General features: G+C 39.1%; 1 protein-coding gene across 1 annotated transcript; it reads left to right on the forward strand.

The window, feature by feature from the left end:
- Positions 1–252: 252 nt before the first annotated feature.
- On the forward strand, positions 253–15,994 carry socs5b (suppressor of cytokine signaling 5b). Its single transcript, XM_065297321.2, has 2 exons — positions 253–889; positions 9,874–15,994. Exon 2 carries the CDS (start codon positions 9,891–9,893, stop codon positions 11,583–11,585), a length of 1,695 nt encoding a protein of 564 aa, XP_065153393.1. The 5' UTR covers positions 253–889; positions 9,874–9,890; the 3' UTR covers positions 11,586–15,994.
- The last annotated feature ends 4,803 nt before the right edge of the window (positions 15,995–20,797 follow it).

Raw genomic sequence — 20,797 nt, forward strand, 5'->3', positions numbered from 1 at the left:
TCATGTAATGACCATTAATATTGAACATTAAACTAGTGATGGTTTTTTATACATTTGCTAAACATAGATCTCAAATTATATAGTTAGCTGACAGTGTTTTAAAAAAATGCTTTTAACGGCAATACCGATTATTTGACAATATATCTGTGCATTTCTAATTTAAATGTTTATATTTTGTAGCCTTAACATTAAGAGTGTGTAAATTATGAATGATCAAACTCGTTTGTGAAATGTGCTTTGTTAGATGTAATGGTTTATTTAAGTCCTGATTATTTATAGTACTGTAAACATTTACTTGTAAGGTTTGGTGACATTATTGATGACTCTCCTATATTGATAAGCTACACACACACAAACACAAGCCAACAGATGGCTACTTTGTTTGATTGACTATAATCATTAATCATTCATCCCTTGGCATTCATGCATCATCTCGAATCTCCACGTTTTCAGGGTGGCAATCGAGGCAACGCTCTCTCACCCTGCGATCTCATTGGACGAGCCCGACGCCCGTCACTCCCCCGAACCGTCGGAAGTGCGTCCCCGTCCTGCGTCTCCCTGCACTCCGCCAGTCACAACCCGCCTGCGATTTCGCATTATCGGCCTCTTCTTCACGCCTTTGCACGGGCTCGCAAAGCCGTGCTGTCGAGGAGAAGTCCGGGGTTCGCACGCGAACGAGGCGGCTCCGGCCTTGGATTATGTTGCCATTCCAACCGAGCATAATGATGTGGGATTCATTTCTGCTCTTGCAACCTCAGGAACGACCAGTCATGCTTTCTCACTTGTATATTATCCACCAAGGCTGAGCATATGTAGCTTTAAACGCCTTTAGATAGCCATCTATTGTAGACAAAAGACGGCTGCGAAGTAATAGGCAAAAATTCAAGAGGTAAGTACGCCGTTTGCCTGATCCGTTGTAGGATTGCATTGGGGTATGTTTTGCGCATTTTAACGCGTTTGATGTCTTGTCGATGTTATGTGTTGGGGTAAAGCAGTCAGACAGTGAACTCGAGGGATTTAATGTAACGGAACGCGTGAGATGCCTCAATGTTTCCCCTATTTGAGTGTTACAATGTAACATTCCAACATCCTCCCGCTCCACGCTGCACACTTATGCTGCGTTCCAGGCAAACTGTAACCCGTAACTCACGACTTCAAAACCACGACTCACGACTCTGAACTGGGAGTACATCGATCTAGTACGAGTTCACGGGTGGGAAGTCACGGGTTTGACTGCCGTTCCAGTGCACTTTCACCGGTAGAAGGTTGTAAAAACACGAGTTGCAGGTTGCCTGGAACATAGATATGTATATAAAGGCTAGATGGCTCGTCCGCGCTGATGGCCAATTGAGTGGAACGTCCGCATTTTGGCGGCCATCTTAGGACAGGGCGCTCGCTCACTCGTAGCATTGAGTTTTAATGATGCAGGTACTTTTAAATGACCATAACTTGCTTAATTTTTTACCGATTTTCAAACGGATTGGTTTGTTATAAACGTCAAAGATGTACCTATGACACTGAATACGTATACTAAAAATAAATAAAAAATTCATGAAACATGTTAAAGCATCCAGAATTATAGCCACGTTAATAACGTTTGTAAAAAAACAAACCGTTTGTAAATCCGTCAAGAATTCAGCAAGTTACGAGCATTTTAGTTGGCGTATGTCACTCACCTTCCGTCCACAGCAGCAGGGAGCAGCACTATGGCAGCACTGACCTAAGATGGCCGCCAAGTGACGACACAGCTGACTCCGCCTTGAGCCATCTAGCCTTTATATACAAATCTATGGCCTGGAACGCATAAGGTCGTGAGTCGTGGTTTTGAAGTCGTAACTCACGGGTTTAAAAACCTGCCTGGAACGCAGCATTACTCAAGTGATGCGTACAGTTAGCCTGCTCGTCGCTTAAAATACTCTTCAAACCGTTATAACATTACATATTCAGCACTGCATGTATGAGTTGTATGCGTTCATGATAATAATATGATCTTGTTTTGTCACTTCTTAGATGCATTCCTGCAATTTATTGTATGCATGGGGTGGGTGCATAACATTTAAGTTTGGCGATTATGAACGTTTTTAATGTGTGTTTGTGCCCATTACTGAATCAACTTCATGGAAGTCATGGTCCGCTTTCTTATCGGCAGCATGTAGTTTTGTAAACCACAGATATCACTTGGGTACTGTAGTGTATTCAGTATAGTCTATATACGTCATATGTTTAACTTCTGTCGAATATTTTATTGAGGCCCATAACCATCGAGGGGGCACGTGCAAGAACTTCAAAAATGCTGGTTGACCTATTTATTTTTATTTTTTAAATACCAGATTCTTTAATTTTTACATTAGCCCCAACCCGATTCTGTATTTGGCACCATTCTTGATGTTCAACAATCGAGTTTGTGTGTCTGCACATGTGTGGCTTTCAGAAACTACTATAATATTTCAGTTGTTGGTGAGGTTACTTAGTTATTTTATTGCTAAAAGCATGTCGGCTAAATTCAAAAAGTGAGATTCTGCAAAATAGCTATATTTTTAGTTTATTTTTCTCTTCTTGAGAAAAGAACACACTTCCGCCCCTTATGTTGTCCAAAAGCCAGGCCACTCATCTGGACCCCATGAGAATAGGCGTGTCTAACTAAGAGAAACTGCAAAGAATATTTTCAAGGTTTAATATGGAGCTGCTTAGCAGTCGTAGTCTTAACTTTATATGCGTTTCAAGTTCCTTTCTTTTGTGTGAACCACAGCTCAGTTACATCTTTAAAAAGTCTATATGTAGATCGTTGTAACAAACTTTGAGGTTTTATTATTTGTTTTTTTGAGATGTGCACCACATTTTGTTTTGTGTCATGAAGCTGAACACACTCAGCCTTTCTCCTTTTATCAGACAGTTTACAGCTGATAGGTTACTGAACTTGTAATCCATCCATTTATCCACGATGTATGTATGTTTATGCCTATATCATTTTTTTATGTTAGTTATGTTGCATGGTTATTGTAAAAAAAATGAAATTGCAAATCGGTCAGATCAAAATCTGTGTATATCATTTGCGTTCAGTTTAAGAATTTTTTTCACCAAAGAAATAAATCAAGGCTGCCACTGGTATAAATTATTGCATGAAATATCTGAGTATACATTTTAAAATTATTTTAAGTAGGCTATAAAATAGACGACCTTAGGCCACACTGCATGTTTGATGGGACTCATTACATTTAGGCATTTAGCAGATGCTTTTGTCCAAAGCAACTTACAAAACAATAAAGCGATTTGTCATAGGGAGGCAATAGTACAAAAGGCACTTGTACCAAGACACACATTTTTACAGTTCCTAAATAAAACCTTTTGAGAGAGAATGCAAGATTTAGTGGGGTTTCTTTTCAATTCACTTTTTTTCCCTCCGCCACAGATCCACAGACGCATAGATTACTATTTTCTTAGATTTGTTAATTCATAGACATTTATATGTGGAAATAAATCTGATATGAATCGGATACATGCATTCGCGTCTGCAATCCCAGGTGAAAAAGTAGTACACTTCCATAGTGTACTTAAAGAGCTTTATTTTTGCGCACTAATTTTGTACGTAGAATACTAAAAAAATCATCTTTATTACTTCTTAAAATGTTCTTAAGATTATCCAAGTGTACTTCACTGTGCTATTTTGAGACGCCATGAAAAAGAACTAAAATGCACTTTTAACATACTATCTCTGTATTAATAAAAATTATTTAGTTTACACTTGAACTCAACTTTCATACAAAGATAGGTTCAAGTTTACTACAAGTGGTGGGTAAATACATTTTTTAAATATGTTTTTAGCACATTTTAGTTAATATTTATGGTGTCTCAAAATAGCACAGTGACGTATACTTGGAAGATCTTAAGAACATCTTAAGAAGAACCAAAGATTATTTTTTAGTATATTAAGTACAAAATGAGTGTGCAAAAATAAAGCACTTTAATGTACGCTATAGAAGTGTGCTATTTTTGTCACCTAAGATAAGCGTGCAGTTCGTGTATTGTCGGGTCAAGAGGTCTTTGAAAAAGCAATATTGGCAAATGATTTCAATTATGCCTGTCACGATAGCTACTTTTCATAAGTTGGTTAAATGACAATTTAACAGCATAATAATGCAACTACATCCTTTCTTAAAACAAAACTTAGACTTTTAAGAATATTAAGAAGAAAAATATGAAATATTAATCTGAAATGGGAATGTAAGAAAAAATTATATCCTAAATATTTGAAACATAAATAACTATGATAAAATATGCATTTTAGTTTTAAACAGCTAATAGTGAGTGTTCAGTATAAATGCCAGCTTCACAGGGTTAATTGATTTATGGCGCTTTTCCATTGCATAGTACCCCACGGTTTAGTTTAGTTTGGGTCGGGTCAGCTCACCTCACTTTGGCGTGGTTAGCTTTTCCATCGAGTTTAGTATCACTTCTCAGTGGGAGGGATTATAGGCGTGTCGTTATATTTACGCTGCCTACTGCTGTGACATCATACACGTGAGAGCGTTGTTGTACATTCCCATACATTCATTTATTTCTCAGTCTGCCACAAAATTAAAATTGGCCACCACAAATAGATGTTTGCACATCGCGTTTATAACTACCTCTGTCTCACATGACAGTTTCTGTTCAAACACCCGACCCGTGGCGTCAGTCGACGGCGCTCCGCTGAGCCTCATTCAAGTTGCATTTAAGCATATATAATGCGGACGTGCAGGTCGCGAATGTGCCGCCACAAACTGCAAGTCTGGAAAAAAAATAGTTATGGTGTCCCGGATTCTCAACCTGCGGATGTTTTTCATCGCTAAAAGGGTGTTTGGAAACTTATAGCAGAACACAGATAACAACATGTTTGCTTGAGACAGCGCAAGCTAGCAGTAAGCTAAAGCTAATATTTACATTATAGCGATGACGTGACGATTCTCTCAGACCAATCAGTGACCTACAGTGTTTTCGCATCACGTTTGGTGTCAGCTCGGGTCGCTTGGAACCCCAACCGAGGTGGTACGAAAAAAAGTATCGGGTACTACGTACTGCACCCAATGGAAAAGCTCCCAAAAGTAAGCTGACCCGACCCAAACTAAACTAAACCGTGGGGTACTATGCAATGGAAAAGCGCCATTTGACAAGTGTTACTCTGATTGCATCTATGAGTATGCACCATTACATCCAGTTACATTTATAATAGCTACACCTCAGATCTAAACACTAAGGGGTGGTTTCCCGAACAGGGATTATCTTAAACCAGGACTAGGCCTTAGTTTAATTATGAAATATAACTAGTTTTAACAAACATGCCTTACTAAAAACATTACTTGTGTGCATTTTGAGGCAAAACAAAGGACATTGATGTATTTTAAGATATGTCAGTGCAAGTTGTTTTCAGTTTGGATAGCTTTTACATTTTATTTATTTTGTCTAATTCCAGTCCGGGAAACCGCTCCTTAATGTTATGTTTCATATAGTGCTGGGAATAGATGAATCTGGATTAATCACATTCAAAATAAAAGAGCATTTTTGAGTAGACATGCTGGCTCATTTATGTTAATTCTCCCAACGTCGGAGATGCGAGTTGTAGCTTTGAAACCAATTCCTGTCAGATTTATTCTTTCAAACTTTATGTATTTACCAGAAAAACACCAAAGTTCAGCTTAATTAATGCTCTATTCGCGCACACACATGTGGTGGTGGACCCTGAGCTGCATGTGCCACTTTAACTGAGACAGGCAGTAGACAGAAATGCAATTTCGATCGGCTAAAATGCTAATGACATTTATTTTTATCCAAACAAACACTATGGTAATTAGGGATGCACCGATACCGATACTGGTATCGGGTATCGGCCTCGATACCACATTTTCTAAAGTACTTGTACTCGTTAAAAGTCCCCCGATACCAGGGATTGATACCACGGTCGGAGAAATGTCTATGTTTGAGCGGCGTGTAAAGGGTTAATGCCTCTTGTGTTGTCCAAAGAGGCAGAGTTTACAACAAACTGGAACACTAGTCCCTTGTTTTTTTTGTTAAATTATATGACTAAAGCTGTTACCTGTAAATTTAAATCATGTTTTTTTTATTAAGTACTCGGTATCGGTATCGGCAAGTACTGAAATGCAAGTACTCGTACTCGTACTCATATTCCAAAAAAGTGGTATCGGTGCATCCCTAATGGTAATATATCACCTCTCAAAAAACTATCGAGGTCATATTCACTTATCGTGCTATAAGTCAATATAGTCATTATTGCGACAGGCCTAATGTCAACCCAGGTGGACACCACCCACGAATGACTCTTCTAGAAGTGCAGTGGAGGACGATGGCGGCTGGAGTTATGCTGAAGTTGCATGTCGGACGACTGGAGTTATGCTAAAGTTGCATGTCTTGTTACAGGAATAAAGCGGTATATAATCTTGTATTTAAAGATAAATAGATCCTGGAGGAGCATAGTCATGTAATTCAACCAATTAGCGCAAAGAGGTCTCTACATAGCCATCCCTCACCTCTGTCCCATGACCGTTTTTTGCAGCATCCCTCCTCCACCCCATTGCCTCACTCTCTGTTAATTAGGGGGGAGTACTCTGTGTACGGGCTAATATTTCGAGCTTGGAGCCCTCCCTTCGGACAGCACTGCAAATATGCTTCATTTCGTATTTGATTTCGCCACGTGTTTAGTGTAAAGATGTATGCATGAGTTGCTTTTTAAAAAATATATGTAAGCGGGTTGGATATAGGCAAGAAGTCTTATCTTATAACACTCAATCACACTCATTTCTTAGCCTGCTACTTCATTCATGCACTCTGTACGTGACCCACACTACTGAAATGAAGTGCCTTTATGCAAGAGAGCAACACAAGAAGAGATTCACATCCCACACTGCTGGTCTGATAATGATGTACTTGAGCTCTGGCCTGGGCTTACTCATCGTGGTTAATTTTGGGAAACTCTCATGCCTTTCTGCACTGTTTTCATCCAACTGGGCTGAATCAGAACACTTTTTGGGAAAATTGCTATGTGACTGTCTAATAAGGAATTTGTTAAAACTTTTGATGAGAAATCAAAATTCACAGATGTGGAGGTTATCCAACGTTTCGGATCTTTCCACAGCTCTGCTCTCATTAACTGGCAGAAGAAGGGCAAAACTAACTTACACTAGCTAGTAATTGAACCCATGACATTGGTCTTACTAGCACCAGACATTTTTGCATAATTTTTATAACAAACTGTATTCTTATTAATAGCGATATTATACTGTGCACACAACCGATATTTTAATGCTAAGAATGACATCTACTATAGATGCAGACAGTTTGCTTTTTTTACTCCTTGTTTAAAAGTATTATTATGTTGTAAAATTTTGAACTTAAGTGCAAAGCATACAACTGCAATTCTGTTGTCATTGTCACCCAAAACACACGCATTTTTCTGTCCATCTTGATTGGCAGGATATAATTTGCCCTGATCATTGGCTGATTTTAAACAATCGGCCTTTGTCCGAAAAATGACGGTACAGATTATAAGCCGGTATCGGTGCGTCCCTTAATAATATTATGATTATTTGTAGTTGTTAAATAAATGTTGGTTTCTTTTTTGGCTGAAGTGTTCCTTTTAAGCTTTCAGGTGTTTTCTCTGAAGTAATAGTTAAAAATGGACTAATTTTCTCCGTAAGGAATGTTCAGAAATGTCCGAAACTGTTTGTTGTTGTTAAAGTGATTTGCATAGTCAGGGGAAAAAATGCCAACTTGCATGGAAAAAACTAACTGATGCATCTGATACTGCGGTACATTAGAGATTCGTCTAGAGGTGAGAACAGCAGAGGTTGAAAGAGGAGCTTGTGAAATAAGTCACATCATATTTAGCTCATATCTGGTGTGTTATGTGAACAATACTGCACGCACAATGCATGCTATTTTTAGCACCGCAAACAACAGTTTGTTAATGCAAAATTGTTAATTTAACGTTGGCCTAAAAATAACAACAACCTGCGTGAACACTTAATGAAGCTTTAATAGTTGTGGTTGGGGGAGACTGAATATTGGATAGCTTGGATGGTCCAGTCCAAAAACCTATCTAAGTATGTCAGTGTTTTTTAAGTCTTATATAACTCTCTTCCCAGCTATACAACATCTTACCTCGCATATTTAATGCATGCACGGAGTAATCTATCTTACCCGAGTTCAAGAAATGCAAGTTGGACTCCTTTAACATTATTTCTAGATGGCCTGGTAAAATTGTGAGACTGTTTTATATTTCAAGAAAGTGCTGCAGTATTGTAGGAACCTGTAAGATGCGTGTTTGTGCACTGACCTTGCCAGTCCCTCTAAGTTTAGGGAGTAGAGGTATTGTTTAAACTTTCTTTGTGTAGTTAAAGGAAGTGCTAACCCATTTTTTGTTGTTTTCAAGATCTGCTTGAGTTATGAGAAAAAATGTGAAATAATGAGCCATTGTAATCTAATGTAATTAGTAATGTTAGTTTTGCTTTTTTGAATAGATTCTAAAATTCAGAGTCACGAATGTATCTTCACATCAGTAAAAAAAAATGTAAAAAAATTACATGCGTATTTACAGTTGTCACAGTAACAACATTTCAGTCATCTGTACCAATGCTAGTGATGTGCGAGACAAGTCGACTAAACAATACAGCTGCTATTAGTCGACACCTGAAAAAGTGGTCGATTACACTGAAAATTACAAATATTTTATTTTAATATTCAAATTACTGTAATTTTAATTTTGATTAAAAACATAATTTATTAATATCAAAACTCTTTGGTTATTTTTTTGCGCGATGCTAATGGTCTAAGCATAATTCATTGAATCTGATAAGTTATGCTAAAAATGGTACCACCAGACCCGGAGATCAGCTGAATGGATTCCAAAACGGTAAAAATAAAATGTTTAAATCTAGGGTAACTGGAAAATGAGCATATTTCCAAAAAATGTGAAGTGTCCCTTTAAACTCTATTTCATGTCTTGGAATTAGACCACTTCAACTATGTTTTATAAATGTGCTACGTTTAGTCTCTTTTGATAATGCCAAGAATTGTGCATGATCTCTTGGTGGCCTCAATTTTGCATTATTTGTGCTCAACCACAGTAATTTTGACAAGATCAGCAGTTTCTCAGTCAAAAAAGGGAACAGAGAAAGCCTCAGTCAGATTCCCCCATTGTGACTGTCTACACGATCTCTTGTCTGTGCACCCTCTGTCCATAATGTCTGTAACTCTCTCTGTTATGTGATTAATAGAGTGTGTGTGTCTGCTGCCATGACAGTGAAAGTTTTTGGTCAGGTCCAGACTGGCTCAGTTATACAGTACATACCAGTAGATCAGCTGGGAGCAGATCCCTCGGTTCATTTATAGCCATGGCCTTGTGTTGTTGCATGTCTGCCTGGCAACTCCATGCTTACTGTACTACTCTAGCACCTACCCTGGCACTCAAAATCGGATTTAAATCTAAAAATTTTAAATTTCTGAAAGTTTGAAAGCACAACATTTGTCACAGTAAAGATCCACAAGATGCTTTTTGTAACATGCTGAGATACATGACATGAGCAAATTCATGTTAGCTTGCCATACTAATAATATAATTGATTATAAAATGTTTTAGGTTGAATGAACTTCAAAATTCACCTTTTCCCAAGTGACCATTTTATATGTATAATACATTATGCACGCATTTTTTTAGGCTATATACAAGACAAGTTTTTATGCAGCTAGATGGTTTAACTTAACGACCACTAAAAGTTTAGGTAACACATTTACTTTCTCCATAGCATTTTCCCATTCCATAGTTGACAGTTTCACAGTTACCTGTATTTTTCAATAATTCATGATGGTCTGTTTCCCTGACAGGTTCTGATCTCCAATCTATGGAGAAAGTAGGCAAGATGTGGGGTAACATCAGGAGTCGATGCCAAGCCCTCTTCCACACCGATGGCGCGGAGTCCAGTTTGTGTAGCCAGGATGTTGATCGCGTCCACTGCATGATGGACTTGGGGAGAGGAGCACATGCAAGTGAACCCCGTGGAACTAGGTCTTCCACACCCTCACGGAACCTATCACCACTCCCAATGGTGACCAGAGGACGCAGAGGCCATAACTGTGTGGCAGATATTCCCCAGATAGTTGAAATCTCAATTGACAAAGAAAGCGAGGATGCACGAAGGGGCCCACTTGTGCGTAGGGACTCATACTCTCGGCACGCTCCCTGGGGAGGTAAAAAGAAGCATTCCTGCTCAACTAAAACACAAAGTTCTCTTGAGGCCGACAGGCGAACCGGACGCTCAAGAGGAGGTACGTCCAGGAGGGAACGTCGATATGGGATTAGCTCTATCCAAGAGATAAATGATTCTATCGGAGCTGGCAGCAGTGGGCGCAGCCTTAGTGCCCGCTCTCTGCGGCAGCGACTTAGAGAAACTGTAGGCCTGTGTCTTCCTCTGCCTGTACATTACCGCTCACAGTCAGCTAAAGGTCAGGTGTCTTCCAAACGTAAGATCCACCTGACTGAACTGATGCTAGAAACGTGCCCTTTCCCACCTGGTTCTGATTTGGCCAATAAGTGGCACCTAATTAAACAGCATACGGCACCAGTCAGCCCTCATTCCTCAACCGCTCTTTTGGATGCATTTGATTCAACACATCCCTCCCCAGAGGATGAGGAGGAAAGGTTACGTGAGCGACGGAGGCTTAGCATAGAGGAAGGAGTGGACCCTCCTCCGAATGCACAAATCCATACACTGGAGGCAATTCCACACAGCTCTTCCCTCTATAAACTGGGACCAAAGATGGCCCCTGCCGTTGGGGAAGGACATGGAGAGGCCAGGAGTATGGGAACAGTCTCTTCTGTTTCTGTGGGTTTATCAGGGATTGTCGGACAGGTTGGGGCGAGTATGGCTGTGCCTGCCCACTCTATTGACTGTGATTCTGAGGAGGACTCTACGACCCTCTGTTTACAGACAAGGAGACCCAAACAGAGGCATGCCTCTGGGGATGCTCATTGCTCCAGACAGCCAGGGCCTTGGAAAGTTCACACACAGATTGACTATATTCATTGTTTGGTGCCTGACTTACAGGCCATAACTGCACTTCCCTGTTATTGGGGGGTGATGGACCGGTACCAAGCAGAAGCACTGCTGGACGGACGGCCAGAAGGCACCTTCCTGCTACGCGACTCTGCACAGGAGGACTACTTATTCTCTGTCAGTTTTCGACGATATAATCGTTCGCTGCATGCACGCATTGAACAATGGAATCACAACTTTAGCTTTGACGCTCATGACCCCTGTGTCTTCCACTCTTCAACAGTTACAGGCTTGCTGGAGCACTATAAAGACCCCAGTGCCTGTATGTTTTTTGAGCCCCTGCTTACCGCTCCCTTGCACCGAACTTTCCCTTTCAGTCTTCAGCATCTGGCGCGAGCCGCCATCTGCAGACAAACTACCTACGATGGCATTGGTGCTCTGCCACTGCCTCCAACCATGCAGGATTTCCTGAAGGAATATCACTACAAACAGAAAGTACGGGTGCGCTGGCTGGAGAGAGAGCCACCACTCAAGGTCAAATGAGATCTGGCTCTGTGCCTGAGAGAGGAAAAGTAGAGCCTTGCTGCCAGAGGAGTGTGTGGCTCGTATTATCCACCATGCAGCTGGCATAAGACATGTTACGAACTTACGCCAGTTTTTCCTTTGTTAATACTACACAATAAATCCATAAGTATGATGCAAAGCGGTACATGCTGTCAGGCTAGCTTATGTGCTGAAGTGTTGAGCATCTTGGGAAAGAGATGGTTGCTTTCCCATTGCTCTTTATTTCCTTATATTCAGTGGATCTACATTAGCCTGCCTGCATGCTAGCTGCTTTATCTCTTTTAGTGTATAACACTATTTTAAGCAGTATAGCAAAAATGTTGTCACATTAACCAGCATCTTGTTTGTTAGCAAATAAGCTTAGTTCAGTGTTAAGATATATTCAACTAATTTTTGAAACTCCTCATACCCAAGCAACTCCTACAGTACTCTCTAAAACCCTATTGTTAAATATCTAGATGCATAAACTTTATGGATATTTGCTAAGTCATGGCTAATTTGTCAGCAATACCTTTCATGATACATTACAGCAGTCTGCGAGTGTCAGGTTCCCTTGGGCAGCACTTGCTAAGTACTGTGTACATGAACAGGGTCGCAGTTTGACACGCACCTCCCGGCACCAAGCATGTTTTATTTTTAAAATGGTGGCAGACAGACGTGAAAGGAATGAGTTAATTACATAAGGAGAAGGGAGATGCTATACGCGAAAATCCACCATTTCCTTTCACCCAGTAACCACAGAGTTGGCCCATAGGCGCAGCGCACCATGTGCCATAAGATATAGAGGGTGTTATTTAAGACTAGGCCCTCGTGAAGTCTCATATCCCAGCATTACCCTAGTTTTAAACAATCTATTTTACTATTGTCTATTTTTATCAGTGACGGTCTAAACTTACATACGGCACTTTAATTGTTGTCTGTGTATCGCACAAAGACATAGACGCTTACATATAAACAGATTATATTGTGTGTCTGTGTCTTTAAATTAAGCTTATGCATTGGATATCAGTTTTAACCCTAAAATGATTCTGTATTTTTCAGCATGAATTACCCAAAGTAGATGTTTTTGTCAAGTATCTCTTACCTAGCCTGTGCACTCTAGGCTTTAAGCCAATGTGGCTATATATGCAACCACCAAAAGTGGACAAAAATAGTCATCTAAAATGTGCACAGATTTCTCTTAGATTGCTTTCACTTTAGATATAGTTAGAACACAGATGCCATCACTGTGTGTATATATTTAATGTTTCTTGGATTGATGTCCAGGTTATTAAGTGTGGTTGGTTCCACCTGGTTATGTTGCACTTTCATTCAATATGAAGCAGCTATGCTTCTCTTGTCTTGTGCACTAATGATCCTCTGAACACTGAAAAAAATATTGTTTTAAAACTCTATACTCATGGCCTTAATCACAAAACCTTTCAATTATGGCCAACAAAATCATGCTCTTAGGTTTAATATTGGATGTTTGGCATTGCACTGGTTGGCTCTTGGGGTCCAGTCAGATTTCAGCCCACGCAGAATTGGGGCAGTTTTCAGTATTACGGTGTTTGATGATCAGTGACCAAAGGTGTGCATCTTTAGGTTGTTACTGTGCATAAGAAACGCTCCACCATGCAATTTGATTATTTATAAACAGTACAATGGCTTAATTATAGTGTTCAGTATTTTGGCAGAGTTGCACCCTTTTTTTAAAGCCATTATTTTAATTGCAATTAATTACTCTCTCGTAATATGCTCGCTGGAAGGAAGTCATTTTATTATTCTAAGACCATTTTTTCACACATTTTCCACTTGACCTGACTGAATGCTCAAAACATCCACCGTGTACACTGTATGCTCTGTGTACGGTCTCCAATTATGTAAACTGTGAACTAGCATGTGTCGTGATGTCATTGACTTTTAAGACTTGAGCTGGAATACCACATTCTTCGGTGGGTTTATAGACACCACATTTCCCTAAAGCCTTTGGTGACAGATTTGAAGCCTCAAGCCATATTAAATATAGATTTATACTGGAGCCTCAAAAATTTCCAGTGTTAGTTTCATTGCATAAGGTAATAAAACCTAGTGTCCATTTACACTTTGTCCCTTTGTTGGCGAACACTATTTACACTAGCTCCGCCCACCAATGTCTGGTTGGACCACTAAAACTTTAGTGGTGCAGGCTGGAGTGTAAACTAGCTTTTGACGCGAGTTCGCTGGTTCAAATCTGCCTTTTGGCGACCTCGCTCTTCTTCCTCGTTTCCATCACATATGACATAAAGAAGCATTTTTAGTTTTTTCAAAAAATGAGAAAATGTTTGGGTACCATGTCATTTTCCTTCTGATACCTACCTTTACTATGGTATCACCACAGTACTGTTTAAAGGACAACACGCATAATACAATATTGCAAAATATAAACAAAAGGCTCCAGGCACACCACACTAAAATTTAGACATTCGAAATGCTTTCATGATTTAGGATGATGTAACAGCTACGTTTATGAGAGAGGGCGAGCAGCATTTTTAAGGGTGTTGGTTTGAGGGCTGTTAAACGTTTAAGCCTGTTCCTCACCAAATCCCTTAACAGTTTATTTAAACACTGTGGCAGTCATCTGGGACGTTTTTTGCCACTACACAGTAAGCGAGGCTCTCAGGGTTACACCCTGCTGCCTTACACGCACTAATCGCAGGCTAAATGTACTATGTTAGCCTCTAAATTTACCAACTGCTAAAAAGACCGCTCTGTGTTTCTTAATGCCACGAAAATAGAGAAAAGAGGGACTTTTCGCTCCAATTTGTCCTCTTCGTCCTCGATCTGACCACATCCTCAGCATCACCCACTTTCTTGGACATGTATACAGCTGAAAGCAGAAAGCTGGTTGTTTGTCTAGTCCGCATGCTATGCTAAAGTTAGCATTAGCATGAGGCTAAAACACACAGCGCTCCATTGAGCAATATTGAATGCTGTGAGAAACGGGGCTGTGTTTGAAAGCACAGCTGTTATTTAGTTAATAGTTTAGAGAATGTAGCGCGAGGGAAATGACACACCAAACTTATCCAACACAGTGTTCTTCAGTAACTCAGGCAGAGTTTATTGCATTTTAAATGGGGGATATAAAATCGCAACAGTGGGTCTGCAGATTGCAACAAAGATTGCTGTGAGGAGTCTTATGAGACTCCTGTGAACTGCGTCTTGTGCTTACGGCCCGGGGACATTTTTCCTGGTTTTTTAATGGTTAACAAATGGATAATTGTTAAACGGCTTCTCGGTGCAGAGGAGTCTTGATGTTTTTTCGCCCTTTTCCCCATGGGAAATGTGTTATGTCACCCACTGTAGTGTATAATGACCGACCGTACAACCATGTCATGTAGACCCCGCTTGCAGTTTAGCTGGTGAAATGTTGCTTGACACATACTCAAACATACTTGCACGCAAACTCTCATGTACCCAAATGCCAACTTTCTGGCCCTGTGATTACCAACAGTATTGTCTCGAATTTCATTTAATGTTTTGTGTAAGTTGTAGTGAATTATATAATGCACTATATGCTATAGACTGTGGCAGAGCAGTATTTGGTTATGAATTGACTAATCCTACTGTTTAAAACGTAACTTTCTTAGCTTTGCTTCGGTGCCAATGTGTAAAGCTCTGGGGCCGCATTTATAAACATGCACATAATAATGTTCAAAATAATCATATATAATGAATATAGAAATATGTATAAATGTCCTTATGTAAGTCAATCATGGGTAATGTGCAGATTGTTTTTAAGTTTCAAGCGTAAAAATGATCAGATGTGCGTTTAATAAATAACGTCCCCGATCTTTTCAACCTTGGTGTAAAAATTTGTTTCGTAAAGGGGTCGAGTAATATTTTACGCAAGCAGAGTAGCATTTAACAAGATCATTATTTTTTACATAAATCATATCTAATATACAGTGAGTGCGATGTAACCGTTGTTACAATCTTGTGTCACTTTAATGCTAAACGTGCACGCTTATAGCAGTACTGTATGTGTGTGTGGTGGCTGCGCTGACAGGGCTTGATGATGATGATGATGGGGCTAATGGTTGTCATTTCTGACCAATCACAAACAGCCTTCCCAGCTGCCACAGGCTAACCCATATCTAATCAAACAAGTATCACCAAATATTCAATGTGCTATTCGTTCCCTTTTCATCATATTTTCTCATTTTATGAACTAATGTCTGGATGGAAGTGTGTTTAGAAAAGATGTTCGCATTTTTAGTTTTGATGTTTTTGTTTGTCCTTTCCGCCTGTTTTCTTTGTTTCTACTTTGCAATGTTCATTGTTACAGCTGATGCACTTGTAGTCGTCACTCTTGGTGCTTTGTGAATGCTTTATTGTCTTAATAATATTAATAAAAAATATTGAGTGTACCATGCAGTAAATACATATAGATGTGTCTGTTTACAGATTGGCTTATTTCATGTGGTTTTCATTTTTCACAAATATAGGAGAGCTGGGAGATAGATCAATAACCTATAGTTTGGAGGTTTGGTTTCACTGCTTAAATTTAGTAAAAAAAAAACCTGTAATGAACTTTTAATTTCAGCTTTTTATTGCAACAATTAACCATACAGTTTGACAACTTGAATTGTATCTTATTTTTCTAATTACAAAGTCTCTTTAGGGAAGTCTCATCACTAGGCGGCCATGTTTGCAATGCCTTTGAGTGGTTACTTCAGTCATGCAAGACTAAAGTCCAATATACTTGAATAGGCAAAGTCAGATTTGTCCATAATTGCTTGGTAAAATCTCAATTAAACAACATATTTCTGATCAACAATTAAAGGGACATTCCATTTGTTTTTGTTTTTTTAAATATGCTCATTTTCCAGCTTCCATAGAGTTAAACATGTGAATCTTACCATTTTGGAATCCATTCAGCTGATCTCTGGGTTTGGCGCTAGCACTTTTAGCATAGCTTAGCACAATCCATTGAATCTGATTAGACCATTAGCATTGCACTTAAAAATAACCAGAGAGTTTCGATATTTTTCCTATTTAAAACTTGACTCTTCTGTAGTTACATTGTGTACTAACTAAGACCGTGAGAAAATTATAAAATTGTGATTTTTCTAGGCAGATATGCTTGGTTACTTTTAATAGCAGGGGACTATTTTCAGACAGTGCGTAATATCACTACGCCTGCTGCAGCCATGTTACAGCAGTAAAGTCCTTGATTATTAGGCCAGTTTGAGAGTATAGTTCCTAGCATATTTGCCTAGAAAATCGCAATTTTAATTTTACTCTGTCTAAGTACACAATGTATCTACAGATGAGTCAAGTTTTAAATAAAAAAATATCAAAACTCTTTGGTTATTTTTTAGCGTGATGCTAATGGTCTAATCAGATTCCATGGATGCTATGCTATGCTAAAAGTGCTAGTGCCAGACGCGGAGATCAGCTGAATGGATTCCAAAATGGTAAGATTCACATGTTTAACTCTAGGGGAGCTGGAAAATGAGCATGTTTTTTAGAAAAGTGGAGTGTTCCTCTAAGCCTGAAATCAACTGTTCAAGATATTTTTATTGGGTTGGTTATGAAGCGTGATGGTTTTTCGATATCTTTATGCAAGGTTCCATCATATTTATAGCCGAAATGATAGATTCAGCACACGTACGTTCAGCTTGACTGAGATTTGGCTTGGAGGTCAGCTGTATTATTTGTCCCTTTGAAATGAAATATAAATAGCATTCAGGTTATCAGTTACACATCACCCACCCAAAGCTCATGAATAATTAAACGTATCCTTTGGGCATGCAGATCTGAGTGGAAAAATAGTCGCCAATTATATTTACTTTATTGAAAATTATATTATTCATTTGGACCATGAGTGAAACCCAATCTGGAAAACAACACGCTGTCATATTCTGCTCTTTGTAGCAAGCTGTGTATACAGATTGAATCTTAACCAGCAAACTCGATTTATTCTCATTTTTTCTTTTTGATGAAAGCGAGCTGCCCAATGGGTGAATGAAAAGCTGTCCTGCTTCTTCAGTCCTTAAGTCTTTCATTGCATCGCAGATACGTTTCCAACCCTGCTCACGTTTTCCATAGCCAGCATAGCTCAGGAGCACCAAGCCCTCATTTAAAGAGACAGTACTCCCAAATTGAGTCTTATCATTATTTTGAGTTTCTTTAGTGGCATACAAGCTAAATCAGGTTCCAAAACTATAAAAAGTACTGCTGTTAAAGTTACTGCTTCTTTTCTCATAAAATCTCATCAGTGCACCAAAGAAAGCGGTAACACTTTATTTTACGGTGTCTTTGTTACACATGTTACATTTAATTATAATAGTAATAACAGTTAATTATGCATAATTACATGCAACTAACCCTAAACCAAACCCTAATCCTAACCCCAACCCTACAGTAAGTACATGTTATTAATGATTATTACTTAGTACTTAAATGTATAATTACACTGTAACAGTGATTCTGTAAAATAAAGTGTGACCAGAAAAGCTTTTTGGTAAACAATGGCAAATTTGGGTGGCCTGGCTATTCGTAAAAAGTTTTCATTTAGTATTCCACTAAAGAAAGAAGGTTATGCTGGTTTGGAAGAACATGACACGTGCGCTTTTCTTCCCTCATATCTTCGCACATCATCTACAAGCGAGGCAGTAAAAGTCGCTGTCTCTCACTCTGGACGTCCTCCAAGCCTGTGGCGGCGAAGTAAATGATGACCTCTCACTCACCTTTGCATGCCAAATACACACGTACAGGCTCCCATCCATATTTCAAACCAGAAATATATCCCTAGATAGTACTTTACACCCGGTGTGGACGGCTGCCGCCAAGGGTCCATGGGGAGAGAGCAGAGCCTAGATCAGTTTCCTGTACACCAGCCTAGCCATTACAGCCAAGAAAAACAGCCATCACTGTGTGTGGAGAAACCAGCCTTACTCTACAGAGGATTAACCGCAAGCTCATGAAAATATGATGCCTACCATGTATCGGCAAGATTAAACTGGAGGAGTGTTTAAGTCCTTTGGCACAGGTTTGGACCCCACTTAACACGCAACTGCATGTGGGAAAACGTAAGGGGACCGCAAATGCAGTACACAATGTACAATAAATAGCATGCTTGTGACTGCTGGGATACAAAACATAAGCACAGCAGTGCTTGCTTACCAGTTTAACACAAATTTTGCTCACCACAGACAGACTTGTGACATATCTGTAATGTCTTATGAGCCATAACCATTAAATATTCACATATCTAAATGGGGAAAAGAGCTGAGCGTTGTGCGCATTCCCTCTTGACTTTGTCCTTTACTTGCTTTGCCACTTCCATTTTTCTTTATGTGCACCAGTTAGGTATGCAGAACAGCAGATCAGAATCTGACTCCCAGTTTCAACATGCTAAATAAGAACAAAAATAGGTGACTGACTTTAGCCGTCGATGTGAAACACATCGGAAAAAAACTTTTTCAACAGCTGATCATCGGCTTGCTAGCTTTAGTCAACTGTTTCGCAAGTTTTTTACAATGTACAGGAACATTTAATCAAAACTGAAAAAGTTTAAAAATTGTAGATTTAAGTGGTTTCATATATGTCTTTTATTTTTTTTAACTCCTCGGTTCGTAACACCTGCTTTTGACATTTCAATAGAGGGCCGCAGGGATGACGTATTTCCGGATACTGGTTCCCTCCCTAGAAAGCCCATTAATTTATCCCATAAACTTTTGCATTAACGCAAAAAATATGCTGTGTCTAACAAAACGTCGCTGCCCGATGAAACTCACGTATGTCCAAAACGGTTACTTTCAGGAAGTGAAAAAAACACAGTATTTCAAAAGCAGTTGAATGTAGCGTTGTCATACTTGGTACGGCATCTTTACATGTAACCATATTCTTGCCAGTGTAATGATATAATCCACATTTGACCAAAATAGAGTTTAAATGGACATACGTGCATATTTTACAGTAACTGTGGACGATACGCGTTCTTCCGAACATTAATTAGAATGGCCAAGTCGCGTTTCATATTGACAGATGAATACGCTTAGTTTATTTAATATTAATTATAAATTTATTAAATGTCTCTTGCAAACTATAAACGGACAATGAATCAATACACTGACATGGTAATGCTAGACAGATACTTTGTTTGCACAGCCCTACCATAATTTTGTCACTCAGGGGGGAAACGTTTACCTCCATGAAGGAAAGTCATTGTCTCACCAGGCTATGTTTATTCGGCTATCCAGTGCTGAGCTTCGATGCAACTTCACGAGACCGGCGAGATGCTTCCACAGGGCGGGAGATACGCGGGTGATTGACAGCTTTGACACCAAATGGATATACGTGAAAATCAGATGACATGATTTCACAACTTTTCATTGGCCATTTAGATATGTGAAGCATACTGTATATACGGAAATTAACCTGGACATTCAATCCGTCAAAAAAATCTCAAAATCGACAAAATGGACGTAAGTGGTTTTCATCAGACAGCGACGAAAAGACACTTGCATGTTTTATCCAACAAGTTAGCCTTCACAGATGAACATACTTTTATGAATTTTGAAGACTAAATTTGTGACCCTGGAGCACAAAACCATAAGTCGCACAGGTATTTGTTGAAAAAGCCAAAAATACATTGCATGGGTCATAATTATAGATTTTTCTGTTATGCCAAAAATCACTATTATGTAAAGATCATGTTATATGAAGATATTTTGTATGTTCCTACCATATAACACAACATTTTACCTTATTTTTGCAAAATCGCAACAAAATTGGCCAGCAACTCGTCTAAAAACTTGCAAAAAATTGACCTTTATGACCTCTATGACTTTTTTTTATTTCTAGTATACGCATTTAGACTTCAAAATTCATAAAAGTTGTGTTCATCTGTGAAGATTATCTTGTTGGACAAAACTAGACTTTTGTTAAACACAGAGCTTATTTTAGCAATAGTTTCAAACAACCGACTTTTGTAGGTTGGCCTACAAAAATTTCACTTTGATTTTAGCCTCGGTTTGACTTTTTAGCGGATCTTTCTCCATCTGTTGCATTTCCCTACTCTCAATACCCTTTTCCAACTCAACGTTTCATCTTTTTCCAATTTTTCCAACCTTTTGTCAACCTGTTTTACAGTCAACCTGGCAAATAAATGATACGGTCTGCCATCTTTCGTTCCATTATCTCATTCTGCCATAATTCACACT

Source organism: Paramisgurnus dabryanus, chromosome 20, assembly GCF_030506205.2.
Source record: "Paramisgurnus dabryanus chromosome 20, PD_genome_1.1, whole genome shotgun sequence".
NCBI lineage: Eukaryota > Metazoa > Chordata > Actinopteri > Cypriniformes > Cobitidae > Paramisgurnus > Paramisgurnus dabryanus.